This window comes from Ambystoma mexicanum, chromosome 1p (assembly GCF_040938575.1).
Source record: "Ambystoma mexicanum isolate Mex_15411 chromosome 1p, UKY_AmexF1_1, whole genome shotgun sequence".
Taxonomy (NCBI): Eukaryota; Metazoa; Chordata; class Amphibia; order Caudata; family Ambystomatidae; genus Ambystoma; species Ambystoma mexicanum.
In genome coordinates, this window is record NC_090921.1 from 198,343,720 (window position 1) to 198,364,575 (window position 20,856).

General features: G+C 43.9%; 1 protein-coding gene across 1 annotated transcript in view; it reads right to left on the bottom strand.

Moving 5' to 3' along the window:
* Positions 1-14,006: 14,006 nt before the first annotated feature.
* The window catches only part of LOC138467231 (extracellular calcium-sensing receptor-like), a 66,163-nt gene continuing 59,313 nt past the window's right edge, over positions 14,007-20,856 (bottom strand). Inside the window, exons 5-6 of the mRNA XM_069607269.1 lie at positions 15,029-15,152; positions 14,007-14,938 (exon numbers count right to left, since the gene is read on the bottom strand). Of these exons, the coding sequence (XP_069463370.1) occupies positions 14,007-14,938; positions 15,029-15,152 (1,056 nt within the window). The remainder of the gene's footprint in view (positions 14,939-15,028; positions 15,153-20,856) is intronic.

A 20,856-nucleotide genomic window follows, 5' to 3' on the forward strand; every position in this document is an offset into this window, starting at 1 on the left:
CAATCTGCGTTGTTTGCGAGTGAGGGGAAACCGGGGACTGTACTCCCGCTCCTGTTCGTCCACTTCATCTTGGGGTAACTCAGGTATATTATTATTGTCAAATACCTCCAGATCTTCATTTTCCTCCATCGCCAATTCTTGATCATTAGTCTCGATTCCTATACATAATGCCTCCGATAGGTTAATCTCTGCCTCTTCTCGTGGTAGATCTTTCTGATCTAGCGCTATGGTAATGGCATTCGTATTAGCCAAGATGCGTCCAGACATCTGTAAGAGTATCTTGATGGCGAATTGTAAAGCCGCCACCGAAGATTGCAGCTCAATTATCTTGGAAGAGCTAGAGTGCTCATCAATGTTGGCTTCTATCTCGTTGTCAGGTTCATCCTCCATCGACGCCATTGCTAAATTAGGCGAGGCAGACAGACGTTCACTCCTTCCCACAGTGTCTAACTCCCCTATGGCCTTGGTCATACTGATATCTTTGGGGGTCATTATATTACTTGTAGGTCTTAATGGAGTTGGAGCCCGCATTCCTCTCTGTATGGATAAACATAGTTCCAGGAGGGAATTGTTGTCAATATCATCGAAGTTAGAGGTGTTTAAAGAGTTATCCCCCTTAGGATTTGATGTTACCATTTCCTCAATTGCTGTTGAATTGATGGGAGGGGAAGGGTTCTTCGGAAAATACTCAGTGATGGCCCCTTGCGTCACTGGTAGGGAGAATTTGGCATTCTTATTGATCTTACCCCCTTTTTTCAGGCATTCTTTAATTTCCTTAGTAGGGGGGCACTTAGATTTACGTAGATTGTAGATCGAATAGGTGGCTCTTTTACCCCGCTGCATAGCTATGTAGCGGATCACTAGATTTTCAGAGTCCCAGGGATGTCAATTAGTCTCCACTAGTGTTATACAAGGGGACTACAAATTGGGAGGAGGAATAATTCCCCCGATGTTACACTGACCAGCAGAGGCAGATTACCTCCTTGATCTTTACTCTCCCCTTATCCAGTCATCCAGGGGGCTGCCAAATCCGGCTCAGAGGCTAAAGCCCACAGTCTCCGGGTAAGTATAGTGAATTCCCCTGTTATTGGAGTCACGTATTCACTCAGTACATCTGCGTACTATGCATACAGTGCAGGTGCGACCAAGGAGGGCTCAGTAGGTAACTAACAGTAAACACCACAGGCTGAGAATGGGTCACCGCACGGGTTGGGTACCAGGTCCCCCCCACAAAGATCCAGTGGTACGCTCACACTCCTGTGTGGGTCAAAGGCACTGCCCACAGTCCCCACAACTTGGCAGCTTCAGAGAGTGGCGCACTCACACTCACGCTCTTGGGTTGACTATATCCTGCAATTAATGCCCACACACTCAGAGACTTCTCAGCTATACACCCACAGTAGGGTGAAGGATAGAACAAAGTAGCGGAAGCTCAGCTCACAGCTGTGTGGGTCAAAGGCACCACCAACAGACCCCACCAATAAGCTGGTTTACGAATAATGGGGAACTCAGCCGCATGCTGCACTTAATATGTAAACAATCGGGTAATACTCCAATTGTCCACATACTCGCACAGTGCGCAGCATGTAGCAAAATCAGACACCTTCACAAAGGCCACCTTATACACAGCCTGCTTAGTATCAAAAACCAACAAGTTAGTTTCCCCAAGCGCTGTCTGATCACACCACCCGCCTTGGGCAAGGAATCACTCCCCAACCCGATACCTGTCTATGCCGCACAACCACCGCACAGCCACCGCTAGCACCTCCTTTTCAAGTTGATAGTGTTTGGCCCGTATGGATAAGACCTTAGGCGGTGGAGAGCAGCAGCCCCAGCCTCCTGTCTTCAAGTGTGGCAGACGAGGCAGGGGTAATAACAGGGGTAGTAGCAGGCAGTCTTCCGGCCCCAGGGTCGAACAGGATCCAGGAGGATCGAACAGGCGCACGAGGGACAGTCACACAACTCCAGTAATCCGACTCTAAGGAGTCACACAGCTTGCCGCGCACCACTCGCGCCACTCGCGCCACTCGCAGCTCCTTTGGTCCGCTGTGAACTCGAGCGTTTCGAGTAGCGGACCCAGCAACCAACACACACGTGACCATCAAACCGTCACTACAGAAAATTACGCAATTGCCGAGCCGAGCGTAAGGTCTGCAGCCGCTTCCGACAGTCTCAGATAAGACGCTTTGCTGTGACTTGGCTTTGATGAACTGTTAGAGCGCCCTCTTTCCTATCGAGTAGTTCCATACTAACCTCCTCTTTTTTTATTTTCTCCTTTCGGCCTCCTGGATTATTTCCATTACTGGATTGATATACTCTACTGAGAAAAACACCATTCCTCTTCCTGCAGGAGCACTGAAGGTAGAGCAGGTTTACATCTCATAGGATAAAGGACATAGTTCATTGTTTGTACTTTTACTTACCATCCTCCTTTACCTTACAGCTTGGTGTTCACCGGATGGTTCCCTGCTCTTTTTCTCTAATTGCTGTCCTGTCTGTATATTTAGTGAATAGGGGGTGTACAGACAAAAAGGTCACCCTGTAATCAGGAGACCCCATTAGGGGTTAAAGAAAGAAGCTAGAAGACCTTTCTATACCCGGTCTGTGCTGCCATCCAAATAAGGTACGCTGTAACAAGTGAAAAGAGTGGATGCAGAGCCAGGGGAGTCCAGTTGAATGTTGAAATCACCCAGGAGGAGAAGTTTAGAGGTGAATGAAAATAAAGAAGTGCAGAAGTAATCCCATTCAGAGAGGAATAGGGAGGTGGTGCCTGGAGGCCTGTAGATGGTAGCAATGGTCAGGGTGGAGGTGGGAGAATGTGACCAACTGGCAAACCAGGCTTTCAAAAGAGCATTAGGGCTAGGTAAGTAAGATGGAAGCAGGAACCCACTCAGGGAAGATTAAGGTAACCTCACGCCAGTGTGGTGAGGTCGAGGCTTGGAGATGATCTTGAAACTGTCAGGGAGGAGGGAGTCAAAGGCAAAGATTGAGCTGGCATTGAACCAAGACTCAGTAAGAGCCAGAATGTCGAGTTCAATGTCTTCAAGAAGGAGACAGATGTCAGAGCAGTGTTTGTTGGCTGAGTGGGCGTTAAGAGTCGCCATGTGGAGGTGGTCAGTGATTTTTGAAGGTTTTCTGAGGTGGGTACAAGGGCGTGGTACACCATTCAGAGGAGGTACAGATAGAGTAGAAGGGGGTGATGCAGGTGAAGGAAGGAACTTAATGGGAGAAGGCAGGATGTGGTCAAAGAGAAGGGGGTTGGGTTGTGGATCCTGAACCAGAATGTCCCAGTGTGATAGACATTAAAGAAGAAACGTGAGGATGCGAAACCGGCCAAGAGGACTTCCACTTGGTGTCACCATTAATAGAGGAGTGTGTTGCAGGAGAGAGAGTGGAGATGAGATGCGGTCCAAAGATCAGGAGAGAGGACAGAGAAAAGGATATCACTGAAAACCACTCTAGAGGAAGCACTGACATAGATGTCTTCCATGGGAAGTCCAGGGTTTGCACTCAGGATGACTTTTTTTTAACTATTTCCTGCCAGACTTGGAGAGAGATGGGGGATAGGTGATAGCGTAGCAGTTAGAGAATATAGGAGCGATGGAGAAAGCCATAGGAAGGCAGAGGTTTAGCCAAGGAGGAGTGGCAGCACCGCACAGGTTTGGCTAAACTCACTAGGAGGCCTAGTAGATTAAGTCAGAGGGACTAAGTTAAACCCAGATGTAATAGAATTACATTTGATAAGTGGTACCGAGATGTATAAACTATACACACCTAAAATCCAAAAATGGAGGCTGCAAGCAATGCAATGCAGATGGTGCATGTCTGATTCACTCCGTCCCTGCATGTATACAATAAGTCTAGAGATGCTTACCTTGCAAGAGGTAGCGTGTGTCTGCAGCGTCTGTGTCTGTCACAAGTAGAAGCATCAATTGCACCAACCTGAGTGTTAGCTCATGCACATGACATTCGGTGCATCCAGGCGGGCGTAGCAACGTCATATGTAAACAAAGGGTAGAGCAGCAACTGAATAGGTCAGTGAGATGACTGCAGGCTGATATTGTCAATGTGTGTAGCCACAAGGGTGTGAATTTGCAGCATTGCTATTAAGGTGAGACTCTCTAGCAGAATACACTCGCCCCCTTGAATGGAAAACTCTGTAGCACAATCAACTCTCCTCCTTCACAGGGGAGATTATGTGTCAGAATAAACCCTCTCCCTTGAAGGGGTAAACTATATATCAAAATAAACTCTCCTACTTGAAAAGGAAACCCTGTTGCACAATAAAACCTCTCACTTGATGGGGGAGACACTGTATCATAATAAACTCTCCCCTTGAATTTGGGAGACATTGTATCAGAATAAACTCTCCCCCTTGAAGGGGAGAATCTGTATCAGAATTAGTTCTCACTAATGATGAGGGAGACTTTGCAGCAGAATAAACTCTTACTCTTGAATGGGAGACTCTGTAGCAGAATACACTGCCCCCCTTGAATGGAAGACTGTATCAAAATAAACTCCCAGCCTTGTAGGGGTGACTCTATAGCTGAATACACTCTCCCCCTTAGGGGGGAGACTCTGTATTAGAATACACTTTCCCCCTTGAAAGGTAAACTTTGTAACAGAATAAAACCTCTCCCTTGATGGAGAAGACACTGTATCAGAATAAGCTCTTCCCCATGAAGAGGAGTCACTGTATCTGAATAAACTCTGACTTGTGAAAAGGAGAATCCGTAACAGAATAAACTCTCCGCCTTGATGGGGAAGTCTCAGCAGAAAAAAACTCTCTCCCCCTGAGGGGGACACTCTCTATCAGAACAAACTCTCCACGTTGAAGGGGAGACTCTGTATCAGAAGCATCTCCCTCAATTAAGGAGACTATGTATCAGAATACATTCTCACCATTGAATGGGATACTCTGTAGCAGAATACACTCACCCCTTGATAGGGGAGACTCTGTGTTAGAATAAACTCTCCCGCTTTAAGGGGGAGACTCTGTATCAGAATAATCTCTCCTGCTTGATAGTTAAACTCTGTAGCAGAATCAAACCTCTCAGTTTCTGGGGTAAAAGCAGTATCCAAATAAGCTTTCCCCCTTTAAGGGAGAGACTCTTTATTAGAATAAGATATCCGCTTTCAAACCTCTCCCTTAATGGAGGAGACACTGTATCAGAATAAGCTCTCTCCCTTAAAGAATAGACACTGTATCAGAATAAATCACTCTTCTTAAAGAGGAGAACCTATAACAGAATAAACTCTCCCCCTTGATGGGGGAGACTCCGCAGAATAAACTCTCCCCTTTGAGGGGGAATATGTATTAGAATAAACTCTCCCCCTTGAAGTGTAGACTCAGTAGCAGAATATACTCTACCCATTGAAGGTGGAGACTCAGCATCAGAATAAACTCTCCCCCTTGATGAGGAAGACTTTGTAGCAAAATAAACTCTCCCCTTGAATGGAAGACTTTGTAGCAAAATAAACTCGCCCACTTGAAAGTTAAACTTTGTAGCAGCATGAAACCTCTCTGTTGATGGGGTAGACACTGTATCAAAATAAGCTTTTCCCTTGAAGGGGGGTCTCTGTATTAGAATTTACTCTCCCCTTGAAGGGTAGACCCTGTATCAGAATACAATTTCACCATTAAAGGAGCAGACTCTGTATCAGAATGAACTCTCCCCATTGAAAGGGGAGACTCTGTATCACACTAAATTCACCCCCTTGATAGGGGAGACTCTTTATCAGAATAAACTCTCCCTCCATAACAGAATAAAACATCTCCATTGATGTGGGAGGCACTGTATCAGAATAAACTCTGCCTCTTGAAGAGGAGAATCTATAACAGATTTAACTTGACCCATTTATGGGAGAGACTCAGCAGAATAACCACTCCCCATTGAGCGGGAATTTGTAGTAGAATAAATACTCCCCCTTGAAAATAAAAATTTGTAGCAGAATAACCCCTCCCCACCATTTTTGGTGCAGATTCCATATCAGAATAAACGTTCCTCCTTGACAGAGAGACTCTGTATCAGAATGAATTATCCTCCTTGATGGGGGAGACTCTTTACCAGAATAACCCCTCTCCCTTGAAGGGGAGAGTCTGTAGGAGAATAGACTCTCCCCCTTAAAGGGGGAGACTCTGTATCAGAATACATTCCCCCCCTTGAGTGGAGAACCTGTATTAGAATATAGTCTTCCCCTTGAAGGCAAAGCTCTGTAGCAGAATAAACTCTCCCCCTTGAAGGGGGGAGACTCTGTATCAGAATAAACTCTCACCCTTGATGGGATAGACTCTGTAGCAGAATAAACTCTCCCCTTCGAAAGCAAAGAACTGTAGCAGAATAAACTCTCCCCTTCAAATGGGCGACTCCATTGCAGAATACACTCTCCCCTTTGAATTGGACACTCCATAGTATAATATTGCCTCCCCATTGAAGGGGTGACTCTGTAGCAGAATACAATCTCTGCTTTGAAGTGGAGAATTTGCATCATAATACACTCTCTCATGTGTTAAAACTCATGTTGCAAGGCTTTGTCTTGTTAAAGTGGGCACGCATTGCCCCTGAGCTATCGGCTTTGATATTCTCACCACTTCACAAGTTGTGTAGTGGTTTTTAGTTTTCCATTTGCCCTAACATTGTGTTGTCTGCAGTCAATTTGGCACACTGAAATTTGAGACATGCAGTATATCATAGGGAACTGAATTGTAATGTGTATGGGTTATTGTGTGTACTTTGGGAGCAGTGCATATGTTGAGCTAAATTATTGGCCTGCTTGCACATCATAATAATGTGATGTCTACACAGAGTGTAATCTATTCTGATGTAAACAGCTGGGTATGACTGCTTTGTTCTATTGTGCACAATGATTATACTTTATCTGGGGCCACCGAGATGACAAAGAACATCTTAAATGTCATTTAAAACTGGTTAGCAACATGTAATGACTAGGTTTGCAAGTTCCACACCGAGGAAAAACCTGAATCTAATCGAATGGTCGTTGTTTTGTTGCCCCTTAGTTCAATTTTGCGGGGCTATTGGTTGGATTTTGCAACCTTATAGGTTTACTTTTTACCCCTTGTTCAACTTTTGCTTGCTAGCCCTTGTGTTGCCAATTGATTCTTTTCAGTTAACTATTATCTGTGCCGTTGGACTCTGTCAGATTACTTTCCTGTTGGGATATCAATCTAAGTAACAATGCAAACAACTGGATGTGTTACCTGTGAATACCACCAACATAATTGGGACTATGTACTGCAATGAAAACTATTGGAGCTATATTGTATTGCAAAAGTTAAACAGAGTTTATTTCTGTATTTGCAAGTTTGGGGAAAATGTTTTAGTTAAAGCAAATGCAAAACACAACACAAATATAGCTTCTCCTCTAAGGGCATGAAGCCATAGATCCACCTGTAGTACCCTGTCAATTCTCCCTCCTGCCGCGATGCACAAATAGTTACTTTTCATTCTTAGGCTTTTAAGTATTCCCAAACATCCTTCTTGACACTTGATTATCAAACTCCTCTGTCTGCTTTCTGATTCACCAAGCAGCAACTTGCCTGGTCTGGGAAAGGATGTTGGGATTAAGGCTTCTTACCAAATTCACAGGGTTTTCAAAGAGGCAGGTCTTCCCTGCTGAGCTCTCTCACAACTTTGCTCTCACAGAGTGCTGGAACTTTCTCTCAGCTCTACCTCTCTGTCTGCCTCCTTAATGTATCACAATCCTTTCATTGCTAATGAGATGTTGATTCAATGACATCTTTTGTTCCTCCTCAATAATCCTGTTCTTCTACAGCTGCTTTCCTTCATCTTCCTCCTCCATAACATTCCACAAATCTATCAGTCTGAAAGGTTGGTTAGCACTGTCTCTTACTTTCCCATCTCTCTGTTCAATTCATCCCATGCCTCTGTCTCCTCTTACTCTTCCATGTTGAAGTGTGCAGTGCACATCAGAGGTGCAGACTTGATTTCTCACAGCAATGAGGCTTCTGACCTAGAAGCAAAAAGAGTAGCATATTTTCCAGATGTATCTGACATTGTGTCTGCACCAAACAAACATATACGTGCACGCAATATGGTGATGAAGGAAACTTTAATAAGCTACCAGTAATACAAATTATCGAGTTACAGGGATGTGCACCACCAGAAGAGCAGGAGTTGTAGAAAGGAAGGGGGTGCTCATTTTCCCCCACAGATTCATTGTGGCAGCAGGACAGAACCGGGAAACCAGTAATACCCCTTGCACTGTTTATAGTATGGTAAGAGCAGTTACACTATCCATCCCATAAAACAAGGAAATGTCTTGCGGTACTGATTTCAGAGAAATGGTTTGTCCCTAACTTGAGTGAGCATGTCCCAAAATGTGTTATTAATTGTTTGATCTGTCTGGAATTAACTACTGGCCACACCCTAAGAATGGTGATGGGAGCAATACCCTGTACCACAGGACCATTTCAGCATTTGCATATCGACTATGTGGCTATTCTCCAAATTTGTAATGGCTAAAGGTATCTGGTAATAGCTGTATGCCCATGTTCCTGATGGATCAAAGCTGGTCCACGCACTCTTCCATATGCCACGTGTGGGGCAAAGTTCCTCAAATGTGAGGAATTTCCAAGGTGGGGATTGTTTGATGTGGTAAGTTCCGACAATGGATCGCATTTGGTAAATGAAATATATGAGCACATCACTGTCCTCTTGGGGATAAGGCACAAATTCTCATCCACCTATCACCAACAAGCAAATGGCTTTTGTGAACACGTCAATGGTCTCTTAAAGCAGTGAATTGCCTAACTAAAATAAACTTTGGAAAATAATTGGTTACATTGACTTGTTCTAGCCCTATTTGACTTACATAAGAAACCAGGTTCTGACCATTTCCTGACTCCACATGAGCTGGTGAAGAGACACAGGATGCATACTCCCATTGCAGTTCACACAGGGGCTCACACTTACTCTGAAAGTTTTGCTGTTGTGTTAGGGAAGGAATTGCACAATTATTTGGTAGCTATGATGCAATCTCTTAAATGTATGTCTTAACAGGAGCAGAGGCGGCATGGGGGTTCGAAATGCAGATAAAAACCATGAAGAAGGCGACATGGACACATTGTTAAAGCCTGGTGACAGAGCGCTGTGCCAAATTGTTATTAAGAAGTGGCACAAGTCATGCTTCCAAGTGGAAGTTCTTATTCCATCAGCAATCACAGTTGGGGGAAGGCATACGTTGATCTACCTCAGTGAATCAAACTCAAAGAGACCCCCTACCCTGTCTGCAAATAGTGAGCCTGAAGGTGACGAAGAAGTTTGGCGACCCAGACAAGATTAATGACAAGTACCAATCAGCAACAAGAAAAATAAAAAATGCATTGAATTTTTACATACAAGAACCGTTTATTTATTTTATTTATTTGTACATTTATAGGAAGCACACAAAGCCCATAGACATCTATGCGCTGGTTACAGAAAAGGGAAAAGAGAAAGGGGGTGGAACGGTACAGGGGAGAAGTGGGAAACTTAGTTTGAAGAGGAAGGTTTTTCTGTGTTTACAGAAGGCGTGGTACGAGGGATCATTTCACAGATGTGGAGAGAGCTCGTACCAGAGGGATGGAGCACGGGCTAAAAAGCTTGCCTCTCCCGCTCTTTTCCTGTTGAACCGTTGGTCCAATGCATTAATGAAACAGGGAATGAAATACCTGGTTGCTGGGAAAGACCCCAGATACATATAATTGTAGAGGTATGCACCTCATAAGGCTGGGTCGTAGGGGTGGGAAAGACCCCAGATACATATAATTGTAGAGGTATGCACCTCATAAGGCTGGGTCGTAGGGGTGATGGATTGTAAGGCACACACACTTCTATCAGAGCTAGAAGAGGTGGTGCAGAAGGCAAACGGTATATGCCTAAAGGAATGGACTGAATATTCTAAATTGATCATTAGGTAGAGGATGAAGCAGCCCCCCTACCCATTGTACCCATGAAGAATGCCACCTTGTGCTTCAGAAATATGGAAACAGTAAAAGTAGGGAGTAATAAAGGGTAAACAAGTATTTTTGATGTGCCTGGCATGACAGTAAGCACACCTCTATAAATGGATCACTATTGGGCCTGTAGTTAAAAAGCCTACATGCAGCTCCCTCTGAATTAGGGACTTGTTTGCTCCCTGGTGATGATAAGTGCACCAGCTTTAATAGTGTCCCAAAGTGAGGTGCAGATTGGCGATTTCTCCAGGATGAACAGACACATAAGACATAATAAGGCCCGCACTCTTGAATGCACAAGAAGGGATAATAATAAAGTGGCAACAATGACAACATACCAGATGAGCATACACTGTTCACTAGCACATAGATATTCTTTACATCCCTCTTTACCGCCATGTTACAGGCCAATACAAATGTTACAGGCCAATACAAATGCCAAATGGCTGCAAATAACCTGATGGGCATTGTTGCAGACCATAAATAAGACTGTAAAAGGCTTTAACACCATTAGGCAAGAGCAGAGAACAATAATGCTCATGACCCTCCAGAGCAGATACGTCCTTGATCTGATAACGGCAATGGAGGTTTTTTTTCAAACATTGCGTCTTTTTACTTGACATATAAGGTCACCCACGAGGCAGAAAATGGGACCCTCACAGAGGCAATAACCACATTGAGAGAACTGCACACAAAAATGGTGGAAGAGATTGAAGACATTCAAGATGTTGGCTGTTCTCATGTATACACAGCTGATTGGCTAACATATTAAAAATACTAGTTACCATACTGGTACAAGTACTACTAGCTTTCTAGACACAAGGAGGCCTATATAGGTGAGAGCAAAAGGAAGTGTGTGGCTGAGAACTCAACTGAAGGGGGGAATGTTGGGAAACAGATGAATACATCATCTAAGACTTCTGCCCTTCCCCTGGCCCAATACCAGACATGTGAGAAATGTTACTCACTAAGGCAACCATACCACCCTTATCCCAGTCAGGTACAACAGGACATAGAGACAATTTAAGCTGAAGACGGCAAAAGCAGTCGAATGAACGCTGTAGCAGTAACAAGCTCATGCATTAGACGCAAAGCACATATGTACTTCACATGAAGAAAGAGCATGAAGAATAGGTAATATATGCATTTAGTCAAGAAGAAAATTAACAAAGCATCCACAGACATGAAGAATACTAACATGACCAATTTGTGCATTGAATAGAACTTGAATGATGCACATATATAGCTCGCTAACATAGAAACAAGATTGTAGTAAAGCAGCCATCTTCTTTAAAATGAACCCACAGCACGTCTCTGAATGAGCACAGGTCTCAAAGCCTTCAGGAAAATCTAAACGGCTGAATCCACATAAATACAAATCCATGCAGAGCTCAGGCAGTAGCTGGCAATTAGTGCCAAGATTAGAATGAAATAAGGAGGATAGGCATGGCAGAATGAAGGCATGAGTTCCCAAGACACAAGCAGGATACTCCCAGGTTAATTCAGGTTTTATAAGAATTCAACCAGTCTTTGTTATCCAGGTGCAATACAACAGTAAGGCAAAAGACTCCATGAAGAATAACTCAAGAGTGTCCCCAGTGGTAATAGAGAGCATGACAGACACATTAATAAGAGCTAGAATCTCAATAAATAGGAGGTAATTCCATTTCACACACAGTCTCGTAGCACATGACCCATAATTGAGGAACCTCAATATTCATTAGAAGCCAACATAGATAATACACCTGCACATAGAAAGAAGATGCCATACAAGGCCAAGTGAAAAGGGATTGCCTGACCTCATGGCTACAGAATGATGGATGGTAACTTTTAATTGAAGGAAGAATGTTTCATGGGCCTTTATGTCTGGCTCATATGCTGACAACCAGCCACATGTCCAAGGTTGGATAGCATAGAGCCAACCTATCAGACTCCTAAATATCATGCCACCCATCAAGAAGTATGCCGACCAGCCCCTTGGTGTGAAGATGTAGTTTAACCTTTATCAATACAGGGGTGGATCCAGGTGGAACCATCAAATATGTGTAACCCAATGAAAATGTGTAACCCCTATAGAAGCCATATGTGTCCAATCTCACTAACCTTCCCCCAGTCCCCTGTAGGTTTTTGTAAATTGATATTAAGTTATGATATCACTGTTGACACATCTGTAGTATGTAGGCTGTTTTTGTTTTAATTGGTATTTCGAGAGTCATAACATTTTAATGTTTGCTGCCCCTGCTTTATTTGGATGACTATAAAGCTATATTTTTCTGCACACTTTGTCCATCCCTTCATTCAAGTCTGGTTTGGATGGGCTCCCGTTCTTCTGGGTCTGTTCGGGACTTTTTGGGACCGTGTTAACACAATTACCAGGTATGATGGGTTCCTTCACACAGGAAGACTAGTGTGGAGGAAAACACGTCACATGTTCTGTACCAAAACCTAAACAGATCTCATTGTAAGTCTTCACAATTGTGCACCTTGATAGAGTGTTGTAACTCAAAAGCACAGTCCGTAATGGGATTGTATCACCATATTCCCAATATGAAAATGTAGATTAAAAGCATTGAAAATTTCAAAAGAAAAATGAAATGTAAAAATGTCATTTAATTTAAAATTGTCATTGTTCGTTTTTCTGTTATATAACATTTCTTTATAAGGTTTTCATCATATGCTTTTAACACGAGATATCAGAAATAGGAATAACACACATATTTTCAAATAATTAAAACTTATTCACGTTGTCTAAATATTTTACATCAATAATTTCACTATACATTCGATGTATGACCTCTTTATCTTTCTACGGACTAATCAAATGTGTCGAAATAAAATCACTATTGAGGGCAGGTATTTGCCTGCAGTGTCCTGGAGATTGAAATCACAGTTACAAGGCAGTGTGTTTTTGAAAGAAAAAGAAATGACCTGCATGAAGATGTACATGAGTATAAACGAATCGTAGGATTCTGACGTTTTCTCTCCTGTCCAATGAGTACATATAGTTTCATTTTGGTGCTGTACTGGATTCTTAAACTGTGGCTCATTCTAAAATGGAGTCGCTTGTAACCCTGCAAAATCAAATCATGTGGTCACTAATTTGAATCTCATTTTATATGATGTACAAAATGTTATGAATGGTAAAAAAAAAAGAAATTAAAAAAAGAAACAAGTAGAGACAAGCTCTTCAGATGTGTGTTTCCCTGCGTGCCATTGTGTAACCGTTTGCTCTCATGGAGTGAGGGCATGAAGCATAGACTTCACCCTACGTGGTTATGCCCTCCATGCAGAACCCCCTCTCCCACGTCCCATCCGAGCCTGTATCTCATGTTGATGTGGGCCCTGGTCAAAAGCAGGCAGGAAGCCATAAAGAGGCATGGTACTGCTGGCGACAATGCAGAAATATGCCAGGCAGCATTATCACTTGTTCATTGATATATGTGGAAAAGGCTTGGGAACCCTGTAACTCCCTGGATTCCTTTCATAGAAGCCCACAGAGTAGACCCCGGGCTGGTCATGGTCTTTTCCCATGAGATTAACAACCCATGCAAAATGAGCCCTGTGTAAATTATGGGTTATTAGCAGTCATAAAATCTTGCTTCTGAATCAGTGTTTACAAAAGGTTATTTTGACAATGTTTATAAAACTGAAACATAGGATATGAGCTGAAACCTTTTCCAATGTTACAAGAACAAATATGGTACATGGCGTTATGCTACATGGTGTCCAAAGAGGTTCCAGCCTAATTAAATGAGTTGTTATGTTGCCCAGGTAACTAGGGCTGTTCATTTTGAAACAATATTGTGTCAAATTCTGCTAAAGTTTACAAAATGATCCAATGAATATAAATGAGGGAAAAAAGCAGATATGAAACATTTCATTTGGGACAGTGCGCACATCTCTGATCATGTTACTATTAGATGTGTTTGCTGCCTTCAAGATGAGAATCCATTCCAAATAACCTTGGTCATATGATCTATATTTTTAAAACGTATCCAGAAAGTAATGTTGTATAAGAAAGAAAGGACGTCTATCTATTTTCTATACTCTTGCTTTGCTGACCTGAATTCCTCCCCATGAGATAATCCTTTGAGTTAATTTCCGGTCTCAGCAGGATGATGAAACACTTTGGGAAAAAGATACATGAAACCAAGGCAGCACTAGAAGACAGCATTGCGAAAATCTCCATGGCCACCATGTACTTTCCTTTAGTGCTCAGATAGGCTGGAAAAAAGGCGAGCCATACGCTGAGGAAGGCGAGCATGCTGAATGTGATGAACTTGGCCTCGTTGAAGCTGTCAGGCAGTCTCCTTGCCATGAAGGCCACAAGGAAACAGATGGAAGCCAAAAGTCCAAGATATCCCAACATACACCAGAACGCAACAGAGGAACCCTCGTTACATTGAACTATTATGATTCCTGGTTGAGTATTAATGTTATATTCTAAGAAAGGGGGAGAGATAATCAACCATGAGCCACACAAAACAACCTGTTTGAGAGTGCAGACACCGATTACCACGTAGGACAATTTAGGTCCAATCCATCTCCTTATGGCACTATTGGGTTTGGTGGCATTGAAGGCTAAGACCACCATAATGGTTTTAGCCAAAATGCAAGAAATGCAAAGAGAAAACGTAATTCCAAAGGACGCCTGGCGCAGAAGGCATTTCTCTGGAGTAGGATAACCAATGAAAGCCAATGAGCAAAGAAAGCACAAGTTCAGGGAGAGAAGCAGCAGGTAGCTAAGAGAGCGGTTGTTGGCTTTGACAATGGGTGTTCCTTTTGAATGGATGAAGAGTCCCAAGATGGCAGCTGGCACTGAGGATAGGAAGATGCTGATGCCTGCCAAGATGGCACCTAAAGGATCTTCATATGAAAGGAATTCAAGAGGCTTCAGAATACATTTGTTATGTTTCCAATTAGACCAGTAATCCCACGGGCACTTGGAGCACTGCACAGAGTCTGAAGGAAGAGACCAAACACCACGTTACAGCAATCTGAATGATGTAAGTTGTCATGTCAGACATATTTCGAGGCAGCTGATCCATTTACCTGTTTGATTGGTTATCTCCCCCTGAGGACATGGGATACACATGAAGCAGCAGGTGGGCTGTCCCTCTTTAGCAGCTTTTCTAAATCCAGGGGAACAGCTCGGGTTGCACACAGAGACCGGAATCTGCAAAGAAACCCAATAGTAGATTTAAGAAATCAATTAAGTCGATCCATTTGAGCATCTTGCTGTGCATGGCTGTCATAGAAAAACATAAATGTTTCTTCTGAAAGTGGCATCGTACTATTATGATTTCACGCCAGTTGAATATAGAAGACAGTCCTTGGACATGATGTCACTGTAAGAGAATAAGGCATTTTCTAATCTTTCCTTTGTATCATGTGTGGGAGCGTGGGGCCAATGGGCCCCTCTCCACCATCACTTCTCAGTACAAAACATGGACCAAGTGCCTATAGTGGTGGGTACGCCCCTCGCCCTTATGCAATGCTAACTTTTGGTTAAATACGCGTAGATGGGACCACTGAGCAGGACACAGGGCATCCATTTTGCGTACCCCCTTTCGACTCCATCTTGGTAACCAGGCCTCACTGCGATAGTACAAAATGCATCTCTCCCTTTTGCCTGCTGCAGTAGCTCGGAGCACATGGCCCCAACCCTCGTGCCCACTCCAACTGGAAAACTCTGCAGCTCCATTCTCATGCTGAGGCCGGAGCTGCTGGCAACAAATAATAAATGTAACACATCCCTTTTCCTCTGAGATCACTGTCCTGCATGTGAACCAATATGAGCCAAGTACAGAACTCGTCCATCTCCACAAATGTGCCATTGCCCTCTTACCCTTGCCAATTGAAACTTATTGCCATTCTAACCCTGTGTCCTTGCAAGACATCCCTTTCATGTGCCAGACTGCCAACCATGCAATGAAGCCCACCCAACAGACCCCCAACTAACATTAGACCCCTGTGCAGTATATCGTGCCCAATACTAACAAGTGCCACATACCTGAAATTCTTGTGAGACTAACCCTATAGTTCAATGACAGTATTATAGTGGGCAAGGCCCATAAACCTGTGACCTGTATAACCCAAATGTGTAGATGACATAACCTCTTGAGTGATTTGTATAACGACATGATACTCTACTGAGAGTCTTTTGATCAACTATTATTTAGTGCATGTATTACTCAAAATGTATTTTCTTAGCTTAGATAGTGACCACCGTGTTTCACAGCGACCTGTACTTCACCCATCCGGAGCACAAATGTCTGACGTCAATCCTCCTGCCAACCAAGAAATCAACCCGGAGGAAGAGATGATGCCCACACCTAAGACACCGCCACGGCTGACCAATCCAGGTCCAACGTAGCATCATATGTTAAAGATGTAGATTTACTATATAAATTTGTTGTAACCTTGATGTGGTCAGAGCGCTCTCAGAAATCTAGATAAACTTTTCCTTGAACTCTCACAGCCTGCTCTTTTGTGCCTTATTCCCTGCCCAGGGAGTGTCTGTTTTTATTCATTTCACATGTGTGAATCAGGGAGGGCACAAACAATCATTAGACCCAAATAGTGCAGAGTAGATTGTCTATCAAGGTCTTACAGCCTTTCCCTTAGCTTGGCAAGGTTCTTCTTTCAAGTCCCAACAGGGCCGAGAAGTCTGCCTCTCAATGTAACATTGATGACATTTTTCTGGACTCGGAAGTCATCAATCAAATGTTGGAAAGGACAGGATCAGATATATATAGTAAAAAGCAGGATTACATAAGGGATAGATTGGTGGTATAACCATCCACATGCAGGCAAGAGGCAACGACACTGCAGCAGAGAAACAGTTAAACCAATAGATGAGCAGACAAACATTGAAAACCCATTGATGAGTGACGAGAAGAATCTGGTACTTGAATAAAGGACAATACTAAGGGCCGCATTACAAGTACGGCTGTGTGAGAATAAATGGTGGTAATGGGCCAGTATTTCCATTACCGACGCATTACTGCTGCATTCCTGAACCACCATACTACAGGTTTGGTGATGGGGTGTAGGATTTACCTCCAGCAAAAAGCTGGAGGCGAATCCGCCACCCTTCCATCAAATTTCAATAGATTTACCATTGCCTGGTGGTAGTTCCGCCAAAATCCTCATGGAGTCAAATGGACTCCAAAAATGGGGACTTATTTTATTTTAATGGGGACCACCATGCCATCATTTGCATTTCAGCAGTATGTCCCTAAGACCAAATAGCATAGACGTAATTGATTTTGACGGTAGTTTGGTACCACTGATCTACCGCCAAACTTGTAATGAGGCTTTAAATGTGCGCTGTGCTATTCATGGAAAGCTGGTCATCGGGGGGCTCATGCCATGTTCAGCCATCAGTATATTAAAAAGTTAACAACATTTATGAGCACTTTATCATTCAGCACTTAAGTGCAATACAGGCAGAGGGGAAGGATGTTGTGATTATTGAACCATGGGTGGCAGATCTGCATCTGTCCTTGAGTGCACTATTCAAAGGATAAGGAGGGAAGAAGCTACAAGTGTTAACGTATTTTGGTGTGGGCCGAGTGGGATGGTTGTTTGATGGATGTTGCTAAGTGGTGTAACAATATAATGGTGTGCAGCTCTGTCAATATACTTTGTTTGCACCAGTAGAACAGTAGACCTGTCCCTTTAAGCGCTGTGTACATTATCACAGCTGCCAAAACCTGGGGGTAGAACAATGCTACTTGGTTCTCAAGTTCATCGGTAGAGTGAGCTAGGGTATACTATGGGCATTTTCAGACGGTGAATAACCCTCATTTTAGTTCATTTAATGTTTGTAATGGATTTTAGTAGGTGCAGGGTCTGGATGATTTGAGCCTTCCTAGGAAGTGGCATTGGAAACTGGGTGAGACATTCTAGAATTGGTCAAGTATTTGGGACTGTGGCAGATGGGTGAGAGGGATAGACGAGTGAGAGATGCGTGGGTATGGTGGATGCTAAATCGCAGGGGGGAGATTAGAGAGATAATGGTGTGGGGACAATATAGAGTGGGTCGGTCTGCAGAAGAGTGGGGGAAGTAGTGAGGGCGGACAGAGTGGATGTAGTGGTAGAGGTGGATGAAAGGTTAAAGTGGCATGAGTGGTGGCAGAGATTAGAACGCAGGTAAGGGGTTTGTGAGGAGGTGAAGGCACTGGTAGAGTTGGGGAACAGGGATATATTCAGGGAAGGTGAGATGTGGGGTATGGGATGTGAACAATGCAGGTTGGATGGTAGGCAGGGGATGGAAGGGTGAGGTAGAGAATGGGCGGGGGCCTGATTGAGTAGGCAAGCGTGATCAAAGATAAGGTGCAAGGTTTGATGGTGGGGAGATAATAGGGTGCGCTGGGTACAATGGGTATTTAGGAAAAAGTAGGATGACATGGTAGCCCTGGAGATGGGAAAGTTTGAGTTCTATGTAAAACATTGCTTTCAGAGATGGCAGAGAGGACAGGGGTGAAATATAAAGTCGCCCTGTATTGTGATTTTGTCACTTTTGTGAGCCTTACTGCTCACGACCCTGTAAGAGGGATCATTAGTGGGATAGTAGGAGAGACAGGTGTGAAACCTGTGGTATTGATGTGTGCAGGTCTTAGGAGCTGGATTCTTGTGTGGCGATTTGCTTTTTATGGGTTTGGCGGGTACACTTGATAAGCACGTAAACTGAAAGATAGAGCCCAAGATCTGACACATTACAATGCTGGTGCTGATGTGGGAGAGTGTGATAGGGCTAAAGAGGAGAGGTTAATAATGGGTCGGTTAGTGTTGATGTGCTAACGGCTCGGTCTGTGGTGTCCATGCGCAGCAGATGAATGTGTGTAGTATAAGATGTTACGAGATATCAGTGGGAGTCAGTTAGTCAGGGCGAGGCGAGAGGAGTCCTTACAAGGCAAAATGACATCCAATCCTGCACTCCCACCACTGGCCTCTTGCAGACAGGTCCAATGTTTCTTTCTCAGGCTGACACTCACTTTCTCAAATAGGTTCATTGTGCCCCATGAGCACAAAAACAATATACTACAGTGAGAGTTTAGAGTGGTGAGTGGAGCAGGGAGGCATTACAAAAGACTGGTATGCAGTCAGAGGTGATTGTAGGGAGGTGCAAGAGGAAGGAAAGAAGATGAAGGGAAGCATGGTGTATGAATGGAATGCATGCAGATTAGCTGCATTGTGTGTGTTAGATGGCAGAGAATGGTAGTGGAGGGATGATAAGTGAGGTCCAATTTGCGAGGTGGGGTGTGGGGTGTAGAGGAGGGTCTACATTTGGTGGGTAAGCCTCGGTGGGTATGCCTGAGGAAGAAAGGGCAAACGTTTCTCAATATTTTTAACCTCAAGAATCCAACATTACAAACCAATGCAATCTGTGCCTTAACGATCCTGAGGGAAGCACTGGTGATCAGGAGAGGGCCAAAAGAATCTAGCCAGAAGTCAGAGTTCCAGAGGTGCAGGGGGTCAGTTGTGCCAGCCCACAGCCCTCAGTCTTCCCGCCATACAGTTTTAGCCAGTTTTCCACCATCCAGGTCACTATCCTCGCAAAGCACTCCCTAAACTAAGAGGGAGAATCCAAGGCTGGGGTTGCAGGTGGAAAATCAGCTATAGTATAGAAGCGAATACCGTAGGAGACAAGATCAGCAAGGGGGTGCAAGATAAGGATTAAAAAGAAGAGGAGAAAGAGAAGACCCATGAGGGACACCACAAGAGACCAAGGTGGCAGGGGAGACGAATGGTAATAGAGAGACTGTCTGCTGGCGTTCTGATAGAAGGAGATGAACCAGGCCAAAGGAGCACCTGACACCCCAATCTGTTCCAGTCGTTCGACCAAGATGGAATGGTTGAATGTATCAAAAGCCGTTGAGAGGTCAAGGAGAATAAGCACTTCGTCCTCCCGCTCGGTCTTGCATCAATGCCAGGTTATCGAGAACCGAGGTCATAACTGACTCAGTTCCCATTTGTGGCCTAAGACCTGCTTGGAAGGAGTGAAGGTGACAGTTTCCTGGAATTGAGAAAGCTGCGGGCGACAATGATTTCCATAAGCTACAAAAGTACAGGCAACAAAGAAATAGGGTGGTAGTTGTCCGTAAGTGCCGGGTTAAATAGAGGCTTTTCAATCTGGGAGAAACGATGGCATGTTTATGTGGACCCAGAAAAGTACACTTTGTAAAGGAATTCTCTAAGGCAGCCGTGAACAGGGGGGCACATTCTACAGCCACAGCTTAAACCAGGTGGAGAGGCCATGGGTCTCCAGAGGACACCGATTTTAGTTAGTTCATGGCTTTAATCACAATCTCATCTGTAACAGGTTCAAAAAGAAAGGTGGTTATTGGAGGAAGCACTCAGAGCCACAGATAACAGGGGACACAGTCGAAAGACTGTCCGTACTGGTCTCTCCAATGGAATACCTAATATTAATGATCTTATGGAAAAAAACACTAACTTGATCACACACTGCTTGCAAGCAGGCAGGATCAATCCTATGACCTGGAGGCAAGGACAATTTGTTAGCTATTTTGAACAGTTCCTGCGAAGAGCAGGTTGCTGAGGTGATGCGATTGGCAAAGTAAAGGGATTGGGCCAGTTTAATGGCTTTCTGATATTCATGAAGAACTTGTCTAAAGTCAGCACTAGTCATCAGGGTAATATGCCACTTACGTTCAGCCCTTCAGGAAGTCTGCTCGAGGAGCCAGAGTTTGGGAATAAACCACAAAGCTGAGGGCTGTGAGCAGCAGAGACCCAATTTCATAGGGGCCAACCAGTTTATCAGCCGTAATGGTCATTACAGTAATGAGAGCAGTTTAAGGGTCCATAGAAACACCATTTAGGCCTATGAGATTATATATGTTGACTTTGAG